Source organism: Nuphar pumila, chromosome 8 (assembly GCF_984573655.1).
Source record: "Nuphar pumila chromosome 8, dmNupPumi1.hap1.1, whole genome shotgun sequence".
NCBI lineage: Eukaryota > Viridiplantae > Streptophyta > Magnoliopsida > Nymphaeales > Nymphaeaceae > Nuphar > Nuphar pumila.
Genome location: NC_143256.1, coordinates 48,814,398 through 48,837,894, shown reverse-complemented (window position 1 = coordinate 48,837,894; position 23,497 = coordinate 48,814,398). Strand labels below are relative to the sequence as shown.

At 37.6% G+C, this 23,497-nt stretch overlaps 1 protein-coding gene across 9 annotated transcripts in view; it reads left to right on the top strand.

Annotated features, from left to right (window-relative positions):
- LOC149829927 (putative pre-mRNA-splicing factor ATP-dependent RNA helicase DEAH4) overlaps positions 1–23,497 on the top strand; it is a 149,827-nt gene that overhangs the window by 16,479 nt on the left and 109,851 nt on the right. For all 9 annotated transcript variants that reach the window (XR_016433764.1, XM_090016173.1, XM_090016170.1 and 6 more), the window contains 2 exons: positions 13,463–13,515; positions 13,634–13,750. Coding sequence is in view for 8 of the 9 variants with exons in the window: in XM_090016173.1 (XP_089872299.1) it covers positions 13,463–13,515; positions 13,634–13,750 (170 nt within the window). In the remaining variant the exon portion in view is untranslated. The remainder of the gene's footprint in view (positions 1–13,462; positions 13,516–13,633; positions 13,751–23,497) is intronic.

Sequence of the window (23,497 nt, the reverse complement as noted above, 5' to 3'; positions counted from 1 at the left end):
AATTAATTTTATTTAATTCCGAAATTTTATTTTGGTATTTGTTTAGGACTCTTAGTAGAGCCCTTAAACACACGTAGAAGAATCTAAGAAGGTTTTAGAAAGTCTATTTGAAATGAAAACTTTAAAAAAGTCAACACTTAAGAGTTTTAAAATTTTTGGAAGTTTAGAGTGTAAGAGTCCATTGGGGAGAGCACTCTCTCTCTCCAGCCCATCTAAAAGGGGCTGGAGAGGGCGGGGGGTCACCCCCTCTCCTATTTATAGTTCAAAAAAAAAAAAAAGAAAGAGAAAGAAAGAGAGAAGAGGGAGAGAGAAAAAGAGAGAAGAGGGAAGAAAGGAAGAAGAATAGGGCTTTCTTCTTCAATCATCCGACATTTCCAATTCCACCATCCGTTCTCAATTCTTTTTCGATCTACGGTCATGGTACGGGTTTCCTCTCTTGAATCAAGTGAGAAATTGAATATAGATTGGATTTGCATGCAATATTTGGGTGGAAATCCATGGAAATAGAGTAAATCTAGATATTTACTCTAATATGGGTTTTTTTGCTTGGTAAATCTAGAAATCCATGGGAACACACGATTACTTCATAGATTCTTTTGAACAACGTGATTGTTCTTTTTGCTTTATTTATACTTTATTTGCTTATGTCTCAGACTTTAAGTATTTTAATAATTAAAGTTTGTTCTTGGTTTGGATGATGGGTATAAGATCCCTTGTGGTGGTGGTTGTGTTAAATTGTAAGGGCTCGGGTCTCTAGGAATGTCTCCACAATTAATTTTTTTTGCCACTTTTTCATGGGTACGAGTTGGGGTTGTCACAGGTTTGGTATCAGAGTCCACCACAAAATCTTATATATTACCATCTTTTATAGACTAAAAGTCACCTTTGGTAATTGTGTCCTGTCCAAAAAAGTCAGCAAGTTGTGTCTCGTGCTCTAGAGCAGTCTCCTTCACTGTTAAGGCTATGAGACACTTTTATGAAAGTACGTGAATTTCTTATGTATTCATGGTTTTATTCTTAATTTTTGCGATATGAATTAAATTTTTTTGATGTGCTTGTATAATTGCATTTATTGTAAGCGTACATGATCAATCCTAAGAGGGTAAGATCGATCAAGGTATGAGTCTCTAAAAATTTTCATGTTTTAGATCTATTGCCGCAACCGCGCTTCAACTTCTGCTTGTGCTCTCGCAGACTCGCAGGAGCAGAGGGATTTCATGATGAATGCTCCACACACTGACAGAGACTGTGACGCAGACGGTACAGATACCTAGGTGTGCCCATCCCACCGAGGTTGCTTCGAACCCCGATAGCGTTACCTACGAGCAATTCCCGAAGTTGAATCCGTCAACTTTCATAGGGAAGGCCGACCTAGAGGCAACTGAGAGCTGGGTCGAGGAGACTGAGCGGGCGTTTGATGTCCTACCTGTCTCGAGGACAGGAAGACCGCTTTTTGCACGTATCGTCTGAAGGGCGATGCCAAGAAGTGGTGGGACACCCTGTGAAGGGTGACGTACGATGCAGTGGTTGTGATTCCCTTTGAGGTGTTTAGGAGGAGTTCTTGGACACCTATTTTCTCTCCTTCGGTCAGGAGCAGATTCAGCAGCGATTCCTCGAGCTAATTCAGGGGAACATGAGCTTGGTGAACTACGCCACCAAATTCAGGAGTTTGGAGCGATACTGCCCCAACTTATTCCTTGGTGATAAGGCGAGGGCGACCAAGTTCGTGCACGAGCTGATGGCCGAACTTCGAGTCTGTGTGATGATGAGCCGACCTACTACGTTGGCCAATGCTATAGAGTCGGCGACAGTACTGACCGAGGAATAAGAGAGGTCTAGAGATGGGTTGCGGCAACGAAGGTGGTTCTTCGGGTGGAGCGAGGAAGAACCCACCTGTAGGCTACAAGATGCAAGGGGGTAAGAGACAGTGGACTCAGCAGGGTCGACCCCAGCAGAGGCATCAACAACAGGGGAAAGCTCAATCAGTGTGTCGCAGGTGCTACAACAACCATCCTCTAGGCTTTTGTTTGATGTTCAAGGGAGTTTACTACCTGTGCCAGTTGCCTGGGCACGTTGCGACTTATTGTCCAAGCAGGCTGAGGACTCAGGGAGGACAACAACAGGCGCCGCAACAACAACATGGTCAACGTAGGACCAACGGGCGAGTTTACGCTGCTACAACAACCACACAGGGTGATCAGATTGACCTGATCGAAGGTATCTTTTTAGTTGTCGATCATTATGCTTGTGTGATGTTTAATTTTGGTGCTACTCACAGTTTTATATCCTTGTCGTTTGAGAGTTTACTTGATTTAGTTTCGTCTAGCCTTCAGAAGGCTCTCGATGTGATGTCACCTATGGGTGCATCTTCTTCCTGTGGGAGGTATTTTCTTGCCGTTTGCGTGGTGATCGAGGGGCATGAGTTGTCTGCTGACTTGGTCATACTAGATATGACTTTTTACGATGTCATTCTGGGTATGAACTGATTGTCTAGACATAATGCTACCCTCCAGTATTGGGGTAAGAAAGTTATTTTGGAGCGTCCCGATTTGTCTGCGTTATTTCATTCAACTAGATCAGCGAGTGAGGTGAAGATAGTTTTAACTTTGAAGATCTCGAAGTACCACAAGCAGGGTTGCATGGTGTTTTTGGCTAGTGTGTCCGCGCAGGACAGTCAGGCGACACCCTTGGAGCAGTTAGACGTTGTTCGTGAGTTTTCGGATGTCTTTTTCGAGGACTTGCCGGGTTTACCACCACAGAGAGATTGAATTCTCGATCGAGTTAGTGCTTGGTACGACACCTGTTTCTCGAGTACCCTATCGCATGACACCTGCAGAGTTAGTGGAGCTGAAGAAACAGTTGCAAGAGCTTCTTGACAAAGGCTTTATAAGGCCGAGTGTATCTTTCTGAGGTACAATGATCTTCTTTGTCAAGAATAATAATGGTTCAATGCAGCTTTATATTGACTACCACATGCTGAACCAAGGGACGGTGAAGAACAAATATCCTTTGCCTAGGATCGATGATTTGTTCGATCAGCTGAGGAAACTAAAGGTGTTCTCAAAGATCGTCCGTCGTTCTGAGTACCATCAGTTGCGGATCAGGGCAGAGGATATTCCGAACACCGCATTCAGGTCCAGATATGGGCATTATGAGTTTCTGGTGATGTCTTTTAGACTCACTAATGCCCCTGCAACATTTATGGACCTTATGAATCGGGTTTTTAGTTTGTGGCTGAATTATTTTGTCATCGTGTTCATCGATGATATCCTTATATACTCGGAGAGCGTATAGGAGTACTCAGAGCATCTACGGATCGTATTATAGACACTGAGAGAACATCAACTTTATGCTAAGTTTTCAAAGTGCGAATTCTGGCTCGATAGAGTTGATTGGACCATGCCTTATATATCTGCACATAAATGCATATAAGCTTTGGATAATGAGAATGCTGTATTGTATATATATATATTATAATGATAAATGTGGGCATTTTATGCTGTTGGTTTTGAACAGGCTGGCAGGCTGCCTACTATTGTGTAGGTCTCACAGCAACAAAGTTTCCTTATGGACATTTGCTCTATGTATCTATGTACTTGTATAGTTCTTTGTAAGTAGTGGCGTGGTGAACTTTTAATGAAAGAAATAAACTCAAACCCTTTAGGAGGAGGATTTGGAGTTTTGACAGGAGCCACTTCAAGTGGGATCTGATGGAGGATATAGAAGAATAACAATGACTTTCATCTTGTGTTTCAAGTTTCAACCACCTGGTATGCAGTAACAATATGCAAACAAAGTCAGTGTTGTTGAGGGGTACTGGGTTTGATTCCTTACCTGGAGCTACCAAAAGGAATGAATGATGGACATGTGAAATTTGATAGACTTTTACTAATTTTGTGATTTTATATTAAGTTGGTAAGCCTATTGTTATTATGCTATTTGTTCTTTGAAAAATGGACACTTACATATGAAAAAATTGCCCATAGCCTTTGAAAAATGAAAAAAAGAAAAAAGTGCCCAAAACTCGCCCGAGTCAGCCCGAATCATGCCGAGTCAAGGCCGAGTTTTCGCAAAACGAGTTTACCTTGCCGGGTTGACTCGTTGGAGGGCCGAGCCGAGCTGAGTCACCGAGTTGACTCGGCGAGTTTTAAAACCCTGCTCATAATCAATTCCATATTCTTGTGATTCTCTTTAGCAACTAACCTAGCTTTGTATTTTTTTAATGTCCCATCACTATTGGTTTTGACTTTATAAACCCATTTACATCCAATAACCTTTTTTCTTAAAGAAAGACCTACAATTGTCAAGTGTTAGCTTTGTTGAGTGCTTCTAAGTTAAGTCTCATGGCATCAATCCAATGTGAATGTTGCTTAGCTTTAAAATTGGAAGGCTCGTGAAAAGAATGGATCATCATTAAACAAGTTCTATAATTTGGAGAAAAGGAATCATATGACAAATTTTTAAGGAGGTCTACTATTCCTAGAAGATCGCCTAGGTAGGGATTCTTCAACTTGATCTTCTAAAGAAATGTCTTGAGAGTATATATCGAAAGCATTTTGATGTTCATTGCCCTCTCGCCGAGTATATACATGTATATCATTGGGATTCTCATTATGAGAATCATCATTTTGATGCAACAAAGCATCATTTTGATAAAAATTGTCATCACGAATAGTATCACCAAAATCTTTAGACTTATTTCTAGGCAATAAGTCAAAGAGGAAAGAATATTCAATTTCTTCCTTAGATTTTTGAAACTCAAATTCATTTTGTTCCTTAAGAAAGGTTACATTTCTTCAAATATAAAGTTTGTTATTTTTAATATCATAACTATTAATATATATATATATATATGTATATGTATATGTATATATATATACATATACATATATGTATATGTACTTGATGGGTATTTCAGTATTTTCACTGCAATAGGCATCAGCCCATTAGGGGCTGACAATCTATTTTTCTGTTTTTTACTTTTTCAACTTTTGAAGTATTGGGAGCAGCTCCAAATCATATTTATGACTGTTGGGAGCAGCCCAACAACTACTTTGGGCTACTCCCCATGTGGCTTTGTATTATAAATAGGCCTTGAAGGCCTTTTAGTTTCTTAACTCATTTTCATGAGTAAATATATGCAATAACAATTCTTTAGACCCTTGTGTGGGTGGATCAGTGATTCAATCAAGTATTCTACTTGATTGAAAGTGTGTTCTTGCATGAGAATTGTTAGATATATTAAAAAACCTATTAATCTTGGCTTGTTTTTATCATCCTCTTCCTTACTAGAAGTCATTGCATATTCTGATTCTGTTTGGAGAGGGGATGCCAATGATAGACGTTGAACCACTGGTTTATGTGTATTTGTAGGTGATGCAAAAATTTCATGGTGATGCAAAAAGCAGTAGAAGGTGTCACTCTCCTCCACTGAAGCTGAGTATCGTGCCATGGCGACCACTACGTCTGAGTTAGTTTGGGTGAGACAACTTCTCGAAGACTTGGGGGTTTATACTGCAGAACCTTCAAAATTGTGTTGTGACAACAAGAGCGATGTATATATTGCAAACAATCATACATTTCATGAGAGAACGAAACACATTGAGATAGATTGCCATTACGTTCATGAAGAGTTCCTGCGAAAGACTATCACATTGCCTTATGTTCCATCAGAATACCAACTCGCGGATTTTTTCACCAAAGCACTACCGTCACCCAGATTCCACTTCCTACTTGGCAAACTCTCGGTGGTTGTACCATGAGTTTGAGTGGGGTGTTAAGATATGTATATATATATATATACATATATGAATATGTATATATATACATATACATAGAGGAAGGCATTCGATTTATAAGATAAGTTGCGCTAAGAGCGGCTTCGGCCCACAAGTTCTTTGGAACAATTTTAGAGACAAGAAGAGTTCTTGTTGTCTCAATGAGATGCCTATGTTTTCTTTCGGCAAGACCATTTTATTGAGGGATTTTAAGATAATATCTTTGATGAATAATGCCATTTTGTTTAAGATAATTTTTAAATTTATTGGACATGTATTCACCTCTGGTATCGGATCTAAAAATGGTTGTGTTGTATTGAAATTGATTTTGAGTAAGAATATGAAATTCTTTAAAGATAGAGAAAACATCAGATTTGTTTTTGATAAAATAAACCCACGTGCATCTAGAAAAATCATCAATAAAGACAACATAATATGAATATCCTCCTTTAGCGATAACGGGTACCGGTCCCCATACATCCGAATGCACTAATTCAAATGGTCTATTGAAAATAAAATTGTTATACGGATAAGGAAGAGAATGCACCTTTCCAAGGATACTGTCATTTTTTTTCATTACAAATTTTTTCCAAAAAAGAAAAAAGAGACAACTTAGAAATGCTAGGGTGACTAAGCCTCTTGTGCCAAGTACCAATATCTTTAGATTGAATATGATTACAAAATGATTTGCATAACAAAGACAAAAAAATCCATGTAATATAGGTCTCTTCTTCTGTGACCTTGCCCAATCTGCTTCTCAGACCGAAGATCCTTCACATAGTAACTGGTTGGTGAAAAAGAGACACTACATTCAAAATCAGTTATTTGAGAAATGAAAAAAAAGATTTAAGTTGAGTTTTGGAATAATCCTAATCTTTGAAACATGAAATTCTTTGCCTTACAAAAAACTTTTTTAAGGTTTCTCATTCCTTCGACATTTAATGATGTTCCATCGGTCGTGAAAACAAATGATTTAAAAGAAATAAAACTTGATTTGGATAAAAGAGATGCATTTAAAGTCATATGAAAGGAGGCACCCGAATCAAGGATCCAAGAAGACATACTCGGAGTTGATGAGATCGCGACACTGGAGGTGAAAGGTGTGGAAAAGTTGATTCTCATGAATTCTTGGAGAGTTTTCGTAAGTTGAGCAATGGAGTCTTTTATGTCTCCATCCCTCTTTGATTCTTCACTTGAATTGCTTTGATTATCTCCAACGGAAGCCACCTTCCTTTTAAGCTTAGGAGAATCCGGTCTAAGATGACCCGGTTCATTACAATGGTGACAAATAAATTTTCTTCCTCCATTGTTATTTTTTCAAAAAATGAGGAGGTTTATATGTCCTCATGTTATTTCTTGGTCTAGATACCGCATGGACCTCATCAACGCCCTTTTTAAGAGCCAAGCGAGTTTCTTCTTGGCATAAATTGGCAAAGATTTCACTAAGAGGAGTAGAAGCCCAACGAAGAAGGGATCCTCTTAATTGTTCAATTTCGGGACGAAGCCCATGAATAAATTGAAAAAATCTCTTTTTATTTGCTCTTGCCTCATGGCAATAGCGCTTCCTTCTCATTGTGGTTCGAGCAGAGTAAGTTCATCCCATAAAGGGGATAGCGTACTATAATAGTATCTAATACTCATATTCCCTTGCTTGGTTCATCTTATTTTTTCCTGTAAAAGAAGTGCCTAGCAAGGTCGTTTTGAGTGTACATACCTTTCATAAGAACCATGTTTTGTTTGCTTTTTTGAATTTGGCTAGCTTAGCAAAACTCTTAAGTTCCACGTTATATGAACCATGCCAATATTTTGGCGCGCCCATTTTCTCAATCTTCAACTTTAGATTGATATTCCTGAATAGCTTTGGCCTTTTTTTCATCACTCAAAGCTTTTTCTTCATTCCCCTCCTTCTTGGTGAGCTTCAATTGTGGTTTCGGAATGGTTCCACGTACATATCCTCAAAGTTTCTTAATTTTGAGGTTGTTTTCTATAGCGGCCACCCACATTCTATAGTTGGTCCATTTAATTTGAATGAGATTAATTTTTGCATTTTTGTCGGCCATTGTGGAAGGAGTTGAAGAAGAACAAGGGTATGAATCTCAATACCACTCAAACATAAGAGAGAGTAGTCCCAATAATGCTTCCAATACCTAGTGGCTCTGATACCATGTACTGAAACACTAGTGCAAAGAACAATGTCACAAAGTGACTACAAGAGATGCACAAGCAAGAAGCCACTAATGGGCAAAATACAATAGGCAACAAAGTGGCAAGTGACAAACACACACAACAATAGAGAAAGAGCTTTAAAATATAAATAATCTATTATTCAAAATGCTTTAACAAGCATTACAATGTGGTGGGCAAGTCCCCTTATTTATACAACAAATGGAAGCAAAGGGGCGCCTATAGAGTCGTTGGGAGGCCCTACAACGGTCACATTTGTGACCATTGGAGAGGATCTCAACGTCTCTTACGTGGGCCCATTTCAAAAGCAAAATGAAAAAATAAAGAAAAACAAGAAAACAAAAAATAAAAGAAAGGTCCCTAATGGACATGTGTATTTACAAGTGAAAAGACTAATTTGCCCCTAGTGGGCATTATATATATATATATATATATAACATCCATATATTTTAACATGATCTTGTGTTGATATGTGATACTCATGCTAAGTGAAGAGTTAATGTGACATAGGACACAAGATACATGTCAATAAAGTGTCCAAGTGACATAGGAAGAGTGGCCTGCTCTTGCATCGAGGGCTGACTTTGCATAAGGTGTTGCCTTCTCTAGGAGATTTATAACTATGAGTTGTTGCTTTTCTATAGGCCTTTTATGAATGGCTTTTTAGTTTGCATAAGGCCCCACCAAACACATCTTTGAAGTGAGCTCATACCATCCTAGAGCCATGACTGCCTCAAATCAAAAGCATGACTAATTGAGATCTGGGAAAATGTTGTACATACATCCATTTGTGCTGACTGATGCTCACTCTGTGGTAAGGCATGCCTAATTTCTCCATACCTAGCTAGCAAATGCCTCCATCCTAATTTAATCAGTGTGGTCCCTCCTCCCTTGTTTGAGGCAGTTGCTGCTTTGGCTTGATCTTAAAAACTCCTTGAACCCAACCCTGTCTGCCTGTCCCTCACCCATCTTCACTCCCTTTCTTGGGAGGCTTAATTTACCTTTTCTATTCTCCCTCCTCTCCTCTTTCATGTGACTTTTGTACTTGCCAACCACATGGTTTCCTTTTCGGGCTGCAGCCATATCCATCTTTCATGGAAGCCCTTTTTTTCAATTTGGTTATATTGAGGAGTGTAGGATCCTCAACCATATTTCTAGATGGAATTTTTTTTGGCATCCTTTACATGTCTAAGCTTTTACTTCATCTTAGTAGATTCAAGTTGCCAAAGAAACCACTTGGCAGAAACAAACCATCTTAGTGGATTTCTATAATTGCCCATCAACATGGTGATTTGCCAATGGATCGTAGATGATGTTATATCTAAAGTTCTCAAAGTTTGCCCTTGTTCATCCAAGTTTGGGTCAACTGAATGACAACTTCGTACTGGCCTTATCTGTCAATTGCCTTTTTTTTTTCTAGGGTTGTGTAACGACCCCAACTCATACCCGTGAAAAAGTGACAATTATTTTTTTTTTAAACAAATGCGAAAATATTCTCAAAGACCCATGGGCCTTTACAGTTATAACACATCCACAACCACAATGGATCTTATACCCATCTTTCAAACCAAACCAAACTTTATTTATTAAAGTGCATAGAGTCTGAGACATAAGCAAATAAAATATAAATAAAGTAGAAAGAAGAGCTACACTGTCCAAAAGAATCTGCAAAGCAGTCGTGTAGTCCCCTCGTAGCTTTTCTCAAAAGCAAATCGCTTCACTGGGCCTCTGAGGCTGCGAAAAACACAAAAGTAGGGGTGCCAGAATTTCGTGTACAAATCTCTCTAATGAAACAAATAAGTAAAAAGAACACAAATAAGTTTCATGCAATATTTTAGAGGGATGCAATTATAACAAATTCATAATCTATTTAATAATTTTTGCAATAGTGAACAAGTGCTAAATAAGAAAGAACAATTATTATCAATACGGAACATCAATTATGCAATAAAAACATTTATCATGCAATAGAAAGCACGTATCATGCAATCACCCATATAACACAAGATAACAAGTAAATATGCATGATTTTAGTGCACATGCATGAATACATTATTATCTTTTATCAGAGTTTTTTTTTCGTATGTATGTCCCTATTAAATGCACACAATTTAAGTTTTTCTTTTTATTACCGTTGCCCGCGGATACTCTAAACAGGTAAAAGTTTATGAGGTCAAGTTAGGTTCTCAGTTGTAGCTTAATACACAATTTGTATTTTATTTTTAGGTTTCAAACTTAGCCCTTGATCGAAACAACCTTCCGAACATTAGAAATCAACATCTAATATCGGGACACTATGAAAATCAACAACCATAATGCTACTTTCTTGGTATATCAAAACAACAGCTATATCTACACATCACCTCTAGGTAAAGTGACAAACTCTTCTTAAAACCGTTGCCAGGAGAAGAATCTCAATATTGGGTTTAGGAGCACAACAACGCACCCTTTAGTATTCTCATGGTTCCCCAAAATCGCAATGTCTAAGATTCCCATACTATAGAAGGGACATCAAGGAAATGTAGATTCCACTGTTCTTTTAATTTCTTTTATCTTGTTATTAATTCATCTTCTTTAATTCGCAATTCAACATGCAGAATTAATAACATAAGCTCGCAAATCAACATGCAAAGCTCTTTACGGACCATAGCCCGTGGCAACATAGAACAGTGCAAATAAAACCATAATATCACATTTGATTTTTGCAATGCATAGAACAACTAAAACAAAGAGCAACACATGCTCAAGGCTCACACAACCCATGATGATCCATTTTGATCATCTATGCATTCATATGCAAAAAATCATGAATAACATGCCACTATGCATTCCTTTTAAATGCTTCTCAATGCACATTCATATATGCCAATTTAAAGATGTGCATGAAACAACTATATTCATATGCATGTGCATGAGTTAACGCTTTTTTGTTGAATGCATGCTTTCATTCAATTCACATATTCATGTCAAATGCATGCTTTCATTCATGAATCATAATAATTAAAACTGTGAACATTCATGCAAAAACATATCAATTCAAGTATGCACATGTACATGAAACAACTTTGCAGTAATCATAACATAACAAGTCTAAGTACGTGAGAAATATCACTCTTTTGCATGCATGCGGCTATGTGTAATACAATTAGTAACTCTGAAAATTAACATGCAAAATCTGTGTTTCCATTCAGGCAGTATGCATAGACTAAGAGTATTCATCATGTATTAAACTTGCATGCACCTTGTCAAAACCTAGGCATGCAGTGAATGTTAAGAATAGTTTTCACCTTGAATTCTTTAACCAAACTTAATTTCAAGCAATTGACTCGACCAGTCGGCTGGGTTCGGTATGCGGTCAACCCCACCTAGCTGACTGAGTCGGCTGGGTCAAGCCCACTGCCCAGTCGGCTAGGGATGACCTCGCCAAAACAGCCCAACCGATAGTGGGTCGGCTGGGGCCCCAAGTGCGTAACATAAAGCAACAGAAAAAAAAATAAATTAAATTTCTGTTCAAAAGTGTTTCCTGTGTTTTTTTTTTTACATTTGCACCCTCGGCTGCGGTTCGGCTCGAGCCCAGTCGAGCTCAGTCGGCTGGGTCTGACTTGGGCAGACCCGGCAAGGCCTGGCAGGGGCTGCCAGACCTGCACCGGTCCAGCCGAGTGGCTGGACTGGGCCTGATAGGGCCCAGCCTGCACAAGGCCAAGTCTGACCTGGCCCGACCAGAGACAAAAACATATATATATATATATATATATATATATATATATATATATATATATATATATATATTTTCTGCCCAACACTTGGCTGGGCCTAGAAGGCTTGGCTGGCCTGGCAGGGGCTGTCAAGCCTACACCTACCAGCTGACTGCTGGACCTGGCAGCGTGCTGGTTCCGCCCGAAAGACCGATAAAAAAAATATGTATGCTTGCTGTTATGCATGCGTATGCAAGCTTATCATCGAGGTATGCATGTATATGCATGTGCATTTTCATGTTTCATGTATAGGAAAAGCTTTATATCCCACGCATGCACGAATATGTATATTTACATCAGTTATGCATGATTCACCACAAGCAAATGTCTTTATAGGTTTCCAGTTAGGTATGCATACACTAACAAAGTTACTTACAAGAAAACATGCATCCATACATGCTAATCAAACTGTGAACCATAATCAAAACAAGTTTTCTGTTTTACATGACCATAAGCGCAAACAGATTTTTTTTCTAACTGTGCAGGTTGCATTAAATCTTTTTTTTTTTGTTTTCAAAACTTTGGACACTAGATTTGGACCAGATCTGCACATGTTAAATACATGGCAGATAGGTCCAGTAGCTTCACCGATCATTAAAATATATACATATATATATATATATACATGCACAAATTTCAAAAAAGAGAAAAACATGAATCTAGAGTAAATATTTAGATTTTACTCTTTTCTCATGGGTTTTTGCTAAAATCTTGCATGGAATACAAATCCATGCTCATTTTCTCATTCGATTCAAGAGAAAGACTTGTACCATACGTGTAGATCGAAAAAGAATTAAGAACGGATGGTGGAAATGTTGGTTCTGGATCTACGCCTGGTCTAGATCCATATCACATGTTTTAGTATTTCTATTTTGCACATGTGCACTTTTTGTGTAGTTTGTATTTATAAGAAAGAAAAAGAAATTAGGGCGATAAAAACCTGAAAAATGATCAAATCATGATATGGAGATCCAAGGCCATGAGAGAGAGAGGGTTGGGGTTTGAGAGAACATGCATTTTTTGAACCTCATGCACATTCTGGTTGTCCGGGGTATAACAGTTATTTTACACTGCTAACAGTCATTTTACACTGCAATCTAACCATGGTCAATGTCTGACCATGGTAAATCTAACACCCCTGTAACAAAAGGACGAGTTTAGCATAACGGTACAAAAGGTAGGGACCTTTTTGCAAAACAGGGATAAGACGGACTAATTTGCAAAAACAATTTTTTTGGAAAAGAATGTTCAGGGTTGTCATTATTCTGCACGATTTACATACAGTTAGGGCTGTTATATAACTAATTTTCTTTTGAAGTCGTATTATATAGCTACCTTACTTTGGAGAAACTCTCCATTGTATAATTTAATCATAAGGGTCATGTTTAGTATTTACAGACCAAGAATGAAGCACATTCTGTGATTTAAATTAAACTTGTAAAATTTATCAAATGACCAGAAAGTAATTTTAGCATGGGTAACATATATAAAAGATGCATATTTTATGTTTCCTAACTAAAAGTCTCATAATTTTTACATATGTTCATTTTCTTAGTTTTTATGTTCTGGCATATATAAAAAATGTGGATTCACTGCAGACAATTACTTTTTATGTTCTCTCCTTTGGGGCTGCTATTTATTTGATATTCCATAAAGGATAGAATACAGATTATTAAGGTTCTTCTAGGAAAAGAAAGGTTGCAGATATAGCTTGCAAGTTGTATCTTAGAATTCTATTTTATGCAGATATACATGTAAGAGAGCCACCAGGGGATATCTTATTATTCATGACAGGCCAGGTGATACTTTTAGTGTATGAAGCAAGCGTTGTAATTTCAAATTCTACTACTTAACAGCCCATTATTACATTTTTGTTATTTCATCAAGATGCATGCTATATTCTATTCAAATTCCTAGGATGATATAGACAAAGCCGTTAGAAAGCTGGAGGAGCGAGTTGCAGAAATGGAGGAGGGCTCATGTATGGATGCCATTATTCTTCCCCTTCATGGTTCTTTGCCTCCAGAAATGCAGGCAAGTCTAGAACCTTTGTATCGGCTTTTTGTATATTACATCATCTCTATACATCCATATCAATATAGAAAGTGCAGCCTATACGTGTTTGTGTAGTTGCACATTTCAATATACAAATGAACATTTTTTTGCATGCATACATTCACCTTAAGGGGTTACTATCCAAACTCATCTTTGACTTAATAGGGTACTAGCCAAACCACCTTCCTAGCAGGGTCCGAATCAATTAAGGAAGGTGATCGCAACAATGCAAAACCTATGAAAAAGTAAAATTAGCTAATTTCCCTAGTGCTTCATTTAGGTAAACCATATTTATTCTTTCACTTGAAGAAAGTATTCATTATAAGTTTATAACTAGCTATACAGAATGAGCTGATGCTTTTTGCAAAAAGATTGGGCTCACTTATTCACATACGAGCCAAGCCCAAGCCTACTCTGTGGCTTGTTTCCTTAAACGTATGGCTGGCAAACAAGCTGAACGAACTGTTTAGGGCATGCATGTTCATGCTTGGCTCGTTTACCAGTGAATTGAGCTCGTGCTTGTGTTTAGCTTAGCCGAGCTCGAGCTCGGCTCTTCCCTGAATGAGATGAGCCGAACACGAGCTGGCTTGTGTAAAAACATTCCATGTTATATATAAATATATATTTGTATATTACACTTAAAATATATATATATATATTATATTACACTTAATAGTTCATATTTTATGTATATATTTTCATTCATCTTTTTTTTATATATTTTATGCATTTTTTTTTTATATATTACACTTAAAATATATGTTATATATAAATATCTTTATAAATAAATAAATATATTATCTATACATGCTCTCCCGAGCCAAGCTGAGCTGAACACCTTGTGTTCAAGATCAACTCGTTTAAGCTAAACGAGCTGCTCGTGGCTCAACTCGCCAGCTATACGAACCGATGACAAACGAGTTCGTGATGAGCCGAACCGAGTCGAATCATGAACTGCTCGGTTCATTTACCGGTCCTACTTAAAGCCAATCAGATCATTTATGCTTGGACTTTTTTATAATTTTACATGTTATAACATGGTTATTATCACAAGAGCCGGAATTAGGGAAGCTTCTGTGATAATATCTCAAAAATGAGATAAAGTGTGCGATAAGCACAACACCACCAATGTGCACAAATGCACAAGAACACTTAGAACAAATGTACACAAAGGTACAATAAAGAAACTCAAATGCACAAAGGCATACAAAATATAAAGAATTTTATTGAGAAGAATGGAGAACAAAAGCTCCAAGAAGTGAAGTTTACAAAGGGGGAACTCCCCTATTTATAAGAGGAAAAGGAGCCTTGGAGGGGCTCCACTAGCTGTTGGAGCCCCTCCAACGGTTAGAATTCTAACCGTAACCGTTGGAGAGGCTCAACAGCTAGTGTTGAGCCCTCCAAGTTGACTTTGAGTCAACAAAAAATAAAGACAAAAAAGTGAAAAGAAAAAAGGAAAAAGAAGAAAAGTAAAAATACAAAAAGAATTACAACATATTCATAATTATGAATATGCGCAAAAGGAAGAAAAATGACTAAAATACCCTTGTGGGTTTTACATGAAAAAAGAAACATATATATTTACATATATATATATATATATATATATATATATATATATATATATAAAGATAGATATATACATATATACATGATGTATATATGTATATGTATCTCTCTTTATATATATATGTAAATATTTACATAAAGAGAGATACATTTTAACACCCTCCCTCAAACTTAGGGCACAATGACCGAAAGTTTGCTAAGGAGAAAGTTGAATCTTGGAAAGCAAAGCGCCTTGGTGAAGAAATCTGCCAACTGATATTTTGAAGTTACATAAGGAAGATCGATGACTTTTTGTAGATATGCCTCTCGGACATAATGACAGTCCATCTCAATATGCTTTGCCCGCTCATGAAACGTGTGATTCTTAGCAATATAGATTGCACTCTTATAATCACAACACAACTTTGTGGGTTCTTGAATTGGAATCCCCATGTCTTGCAGCAACTGATGAATCCAGACAATCTCTATAGTTGTAGACGCCATGGCTCGATATTCTGCTTCGGTGGATGATAGAGACACCTTCTGTTGTTTCTTATATCTCCATTAGATCAGGGATTCACCTAAAAAAATGCAAAAGCCTGTAGTGGAGTGACGATTATTTGGGTCACCTCACCAATCAGAGTCAGTATATGCAATTAAATTTAACTCAGAAGATGAGGAAAGAAAAACTCCCTTGTTTAAAGTTCCCTTTATGTATCTGACAACTTGGAGAACGACACTCATATGAACGGATGTAGGAGCATGCTGAAATTGGCTTGCAGTATGCACGGCATGAGAGATGTCCGGCCTTGTGATGCTAAGATACATTAGAGATCCCACAAGTTGCCGGTAGGGGGTAGGATCCTCCAAAGGTTTCCCATCATCGATCTTCATTTTTGATCCCACAATTTCTGGGGTCTCACAAATTTTATCATCAGTAATACCTGATCTGTCAAGAATCTCACAGACAAGTTTAGTTTGAGACAAAAAATAGCCTCTATGAGAGTAGGCTACCTCGATACCAAGAAAGTAAGTCAGATACCCCAGGTCTGACATTTCAAACCTTTCTTTTAAAGTGGTTTTAATGTTTCTGATGCCCTTTATGTCACTACCTGTTATCAACATATCATCAATATATAACAGCAAAATCACAATTCCTGCATCAGACTTTTTGACGAACAGAGCAGTGTTAGTGTAGCATGAGGAAAAACCATTTTGAACCATTACATCATTAAATCGATCATACCAAGCCTTAGGGGCTTGTTTTAAACCATAAAACGCTTTTTGCAAACGAAGGACTTTCCCCTTTGGTACGTTCATACCAGGAGGAGCATCCATGTAGACTTCTTCATTAAGGTCCCCATTTAGAAATGCATTTTTAACATGCATTTGGTAAATATTCCATTTTTTAATAGATGCAATGATGATCAAACACCTTACAGTAACCATTCGTGCAACAGGAGCAAAGGTTTCTTCGTAATCGATGCCGTATTCTTGACTATATCCTTTTGCGACAAGACGGTCTTTATATCTTTCGAGAGTGCCATCACTCTTGGTTTTGATTTTAAAAACCCATCTACATTCTATTGTTTTCTTTCCTTCTGGAAGACATTGAAAAACCCACGTTTTGGCTTTGTTGAGGGCTCTAAGTTCGTTGTCCATGGCATCCCTCCATTCTATCATTTCCTTAGCTTCTTTAAAATTTCTAGGTTCTTGATATGAGTGAATGGCACTAAGACATGCCCTATGCTTTGGAGAAAAAGACTCATAGGATATAAATCTAGAAGGATCTTTCCTAGATCTTTCAGTTCTTCGAGAGTTGTTGGAAGATTCACTAAGGTCACTATATTTCTCTATTGCACTTCTAAAAGTGCTTTTATCTCTATGTGTATAGGTAATTGGTTCATTTATCATTTCTTCTTCATCATGAATGGTTTGAGGAATACTTTCACTTATATCCTCATTCTCATTTAATTCATCATCGCTAAAAAAATCTTCATTTCTAGATAATAGTTCAAACAAAAAGGAATAATAGACATTATCTTCATGAGTTTTGTGTTCTTCAAAACCACTTATGTTTTCTAAAAAGGTTACATTTTCTTGAAACATATAGTTTATCATTCTTAATATCATAACACGTAAAACCTTTTTGGGTTTCCGAATATCCTAAAAACGCACAAGGAATAGCTTTGGGAGATAATTTATCATTCTTATCGGTGAGAACAAAACATTTACAACAAAAAATTCTTACCCTATTGTAATCGGGTTCTTTTTTATACAAGATTTCATATGGAGATATTTGATTCAAGTTTTTGGATGGAAGTCGGTTGATGAGATAAACTGATGCAAGAGCCGCTTCGGCCCAAAATCTTTTTGGAATTTTTTGAGAAATTAGCAAAGTTCTTGTAGTTTCAATTATGTGTCTATGTTTTCGTTCGGCCAACCCATTTTGTTGAGGAGTTTTGGGACAAGACCTTTGATGAACAATCCCATTATTTTCAATATAACTTTTGAAATCATTTGATAGATATTCTCCCCCGGAATTGGTTCTAAGAATTTGTAATTTACTATTGAATTGATTTTGTATTAACATGTGAAAAACCTTAAAAGTAGAGAAAACCTCATGTTTATGTTTGAGGAAGTATATCCAACTATACCTTGAGAAATCATACACATAAATAACATAATACAAAAAACCTCCCTTAGACACAACGGGTGCCGGTCCCAAACATCCGAATGCACAATTTCGAAAGGCTTAGTTGAAAACATAGTTCTTTGTCCAAAAGGTAAGCTTCTCATTTTACCAAGAATACAATCATTACAATTGAAATTGTCTTTACATAAGGTTTTAGCAAAATGTAAATACGAGAGCTTGACAATATTTGGATGCCCAAGGCGTTTATGCCAAACATTTATATCCTTATGTTGGGCAACATTACAAAAAGAGGTTTTTGGAATTTGAAGAAATTCCATGAGATAAAGATCTCCCTTCCTAGAGCCTTCCCCAATCAACTTCCCGGACCGGCGATCCTGTATCCAACATTTATTTGATGAGAATTTGATATCACACCCATGTTCCGATAGTTGAGAGACGAAAAACAAATTTAAATTTAGTTTTGGTATAAATCTAACTTTTGGAATAGAAAAACCTTGTCTTTCAAAATCACCAATTTCTTTTATTTCAAGAGAAGCCCCATCCGCGGTGGAGACAAAAGAGGGTGACAAATTTTTTGAGTATTTAGAAAGTGAAAAAACACTTGGAGTCATATGAAAGGATGCACCCGAGTCTAAGAGCCAAAGAATCTTACTGGGAGGAGAGAAGGTGGTCATGGCAGCTCCGAAAATGGATCCCTTGAGGAGTGGTTGAAGAGCTTCCATGATTTGATTGAGAGACAAAGTAGCATGATTGGAAGTAGAAGGACCTTCCTCGGTTGATTGGAAAGTAGTAGACATAGCCACCATCTTCTTCCATTTAGGGCATACCGGTTTAATGTGACCCGGTTCTTTACAAAAATGGCATATGATCTTACTATAATCTCTTCTTCCATAATCCTCACCATTTTCTCTTCCTCCTTGATTTTTGTTAAAATGAGGGGGTTTATAGGTTTTAACATTATTCCCCGGTCTTGAGACGGCATAAGCACCCTCATCCTCATCTTTAGAGGGAACGACCAACACACTTAGATTGGTTTTATTCATTCCCAATCTAGTTTCTTCTCCACTTAATTTGGTAAGCACATCTTCCAAAGGAGGGGAAAAGAAGGAAGATAAGAGAGAGGATCTAGTTTGTTCAAACTCGGGTCTAAGCCCATTTAAAAAGTTAAAGAAATGATCCTCTTCTAATTGTTTGACCCTCAATTCAATAGCCTCACCACTCCATTTAGGTTCTTGGAGGGCAAGCTCATCCCAAATAGTGTATAACTCGGCGAAATACTCTCTAACATACATTTCTCCTTGTTGAAGGGTTAAAGCCTTCTTTTGGAGATAGTATTTATGGGACAAATCTCTTGAGGTATACATTCTTTCAAGATATTCCCATACTTGATATGTCTTTTTGAACTTTAGAATGTTGGCATTAATTTTGGTCTCAACGGAAGAGAAGAACCATGAGAGTATTTTGTAATTTTTCATTTCCCACTCTTCATGCTTCTTATTGTAATCTTCAAAAGCCTTTTTTCTTTCTTCTCCCTCAAGAACCTTGATCTCCCCTCTCTCAAGGGTAGTAATTTTTGGTTCGGGTTCGGGAATAGTTCCTTGAACATATCCCCAAAGACCCTTACCTTTTATATGGGCCTCCATATTCCCGGCCCATACATGATAATTCGTTCCATTCAATTTGAAGCCAAGAGAGAAGTGAGAATCCTTTTCGCCCATTAGAGAGGATACAAAGAGAAATAAATGCGTACCACAATGCGAAATGAGTCCCTTCTTGATGTAGGAAGCTTCTAAAATATAGAATGAAGAGCCGAGTCTTCACTCCAGCCACCACAACTTAAGGGCACACTTTACGAGGTACTCCAACGAAGAGAGAAAAAGCACGATCTTCTTTTCCTTTAAGCCTAGCTCTGATACCATGTGAAAATATCTCAAAAATGAGATAAAGTGTGCGATAAGCACAACACCACCAATGTGCACAAATGCACAAGAACACTTAGAACAAATGTACACAAAGGTACAATAAAGAAACTCAAATGCATAAAGGCATACAAAATATAAAGAATTTTATTAAGAAGAATGGAGAACAAAAGCTCCAAGAAGTGAAGTTTACAAAGGGGGAACTCCCCTATTTATAAGAGGAAAAGGAGCCTTGGAGGGGCTCCACTAGCTGTTGGAGCCCCTCCAACGGTTAGAATTCTAACCGTAACCGTTGGAGAGGCTCAACAGTTGAGCCCTCCAAGTTGACTTTGAGTCAACAAAAAATAAAGACAAAAAAGTGAAAAGAAAGAAGGAAAAAGAAGAAAAGTAAAAATACAAAAAGAATTACAACATATTCATAATTATGAATATGCGCAAAAGGAAGAGAAATGACTAAAATACCCTTGCGGGTTTTATATGAAAAAAGAAACATATATATTTACATATATATATATATATATAAAGATAGATACATATACATATATACATGATGTATATATGTATATGTATCTCTCTTTATATATATATATGTAAATATTTACATAAAGAGAGATACATTTTAACAGCTTCAACGAGAAGAAAGAGAGAATAGAGAGAATACTCAAAACTTCATTAACTAAGAATGAAAAAGAAATACACTTTTATGGGGGTCAACTGCTCAGGGTTACACAAAAAGACAAATTGTTGACTCTCTGACCAACTGATAAAATATAACCTTATAAAATAATCTTATATATACATGGGTCAGCTACAAAAAATTCTCACTCGATTTTCAATTGTTTTTGACAGCCATAAACAAAGAAGATGAGCCTCTCACATTTTATCAAGCTGCCAACTCAAAGAAGTGGATTGAAGCGATGAATGAAGAAATGGAAGCCTTACATGAATGTGGTACTTGGGAGGTTGTTCCCAGACCACCCAATAAAAATGTAGTTGGATCGAAATGGGTGTACAAGATCAAATATAAACTTGATGGAAGTATTGAAAGGTACAAAGCTAGACTTGTTGCCAAAGGATTCACACAAGAGCAAGGGCAGGATTTTAATGAAACTTTTAGTCCTGTTGCGAAAATGGGGACCATTCGAATTGTGTTGGGTATGGCTGTTGAACATGGATGGACATTAAGTCAGTTAGATGTTAAAAATGCCTTCCTGCATGCAGATCTAAAGGAGAAAGTTTATATGGAGCAGCCCGCAGGATATACAGAACAAGATGCTAATCAATACGTGCGTAGATTAAAAAGAGCGATATATGGTTTGCAACAGGCATCTTGTTCTTGGTTCGAGAGTTTTTCGCTTGAAATACAAAGACATGGCTTCTCTAGGTCTCTTCTTGATCATTCATTATTCATCTACAAGAAGCAAAGTGTGACCACACTCTTATTGATATATGTAGATGACATCATTATTACAGGAAACTGCAAAACTCATATTGAGAAGTAAAAAAATTGTTGAATCAGAGATTTAAAATGAAGGATCTGGGAGATCTACGATATTTTCTTCGGGTAGAAGTTGACAAGACATGCAATATTTTTACTCTCACTCAACACAAGTACACAGGGGATATTCTCTGTAGAGCGGGTATGCTGAATTGCGAGAGAGTGTTATGTGTTCACCCCCGAAACACAAATCCGTGTGTTCCGGTGTGTACAGAGGAATATCTTGGGACCCACGATAATTCATAAGCCAATGTTGCCCACGAGGACTTTATAATAAAATAACATATAAAAAAGGTAGATATGCTTTTGACGGAAATGTCCTCCCGTAAGATAGATATGCGTTGGACGAAAATGTCCTCCCGCTCCCCATATATAGATTTGCACGTCCCGCCTGATCTGTCTAGGCTGCCAGCCAACCAAACAATATCCATTTTTTTTTCTTTATTCTTTTTTTTTTGTAACAGGGACTCAGTCCTGGCCGATCAGCTGGTTGGGACTGGACAACAAATCTGTCCTGTCCCAGCCGACTGCATCGGCTGGGACTGGACAGAATTCTGTCCGGTCCCTACAAACACTCAGTTTTCTGTGTTGTTTTTTTAACTCTTAAGCAAAAGGATCATCAAGAACATACTATGGTTGCTCGGTTTCTTACAGGTTTATCTTCAGAATTCTCTGTTGTAAAAGTCTAAATGTTGACTGGATCAAATGTACCTACTCTTGCTGATGCATACAATCGTCTGAGTAGACTTGCGATCTCTCTTTCACAATCTCAGCCTGTGACTCAGTCATCTGCTCTAGTTGTCTCATCTGGTTATGGGCGTGGAAATATTCAGAAGATCAGAGGACGAGGTCGCGGCCGAGGTATGAGAGGCAGAGGAAAGCTTCAATGTACATTCTGTGGAAAATCTGGACATTTAGAAGATCGTTGTTGGGATAAGCATGGTCGGCCAACCACTTCTTCATCAAAGCCATATGCTCCTAAAGCAAATGTTACTACACTAGCGGCAACAAATGTACATGATAATATATCTGCAAGTGACAGTATCACCCTCAATCGAGCTGAATATGATGAGCTGATAGCTCTTCGCCCCTTGAGTTCCGCCCCTCCTGTAGTCGGTGTTGCCTACTTAACAGGGAATCATCTTCATCCGAATGACAGTAAGTGGATTATTGACTCTGGTGCATTCAGACACTTGTGTCAAAATTCGCTTGTTTTTTCAGATCTAAAGGATATTACTGTTCATCGAGGAGTCTCATTAGCCGATGGGAGTTCCTCACCGGTTCTTGGTCAGGGAAACATTTCTATATCCTCCTCCTTACAGTTGAAAAATGTTCTTCATGCTCCCAATTTTCCTCAAAGTTTACTCTCTGTTAGCTGCCTTACAAAAGAATTAAACTGTAGAGTGATATTTGATCCCATGGGTTGTCATTTTCAGGATTTGCTGACGGGGAAGAAGATTGGTGGAGGCTATAAAGAAAATGGAGTCTACTACCTACATCATTCAGTGGGGATTGTTCATGCTGCAGTGGAACACTCATCCAGTCCTGTTCAGTGGCATCAACGTCTTGGTCATCCTTCATTGTCAAAGCTTCGGTCTGTCTTTCCTCAAATTCCTTCCACTACATCATTTCAGTGTGAAGCATGTCAGTTGGGCATGCATCATCGAAGTTCGTTCCCTTCAAGTCAGAGTCAGTCTAGTCATAAAGTCTTTGAACTTCTTTATGCAGATGTATGGGGTCCTAGTAAGATTCCTACTAGGACTCAGTGTCGATATTATCTTGTTATTGTTGATGACTTCTCTAAGTTGTCATGGGTGTTTTTAATAAAAGAAGGATCTGAAGTTCCAAGTATTATGAGATCCTTAATTCTTGAAATAAAAACTCAGTTTGAATCTATTGTCAAGATTGTTCGCACTGATAATGCTCTTGAGTTTAAATCAAAAGTTATGTTACAATTTTACCAAGATCATGGCATTCAACTTCAAACTTCCTGAGCCTATTCCTCTCAACAAAATGGGGTGGCTGAGCGAAAACATAGACACCTGCTTAATGTTGCTCGGACTATTATGATTCAATCCAATGTTCCTGCGTTATATTGGGGTGAT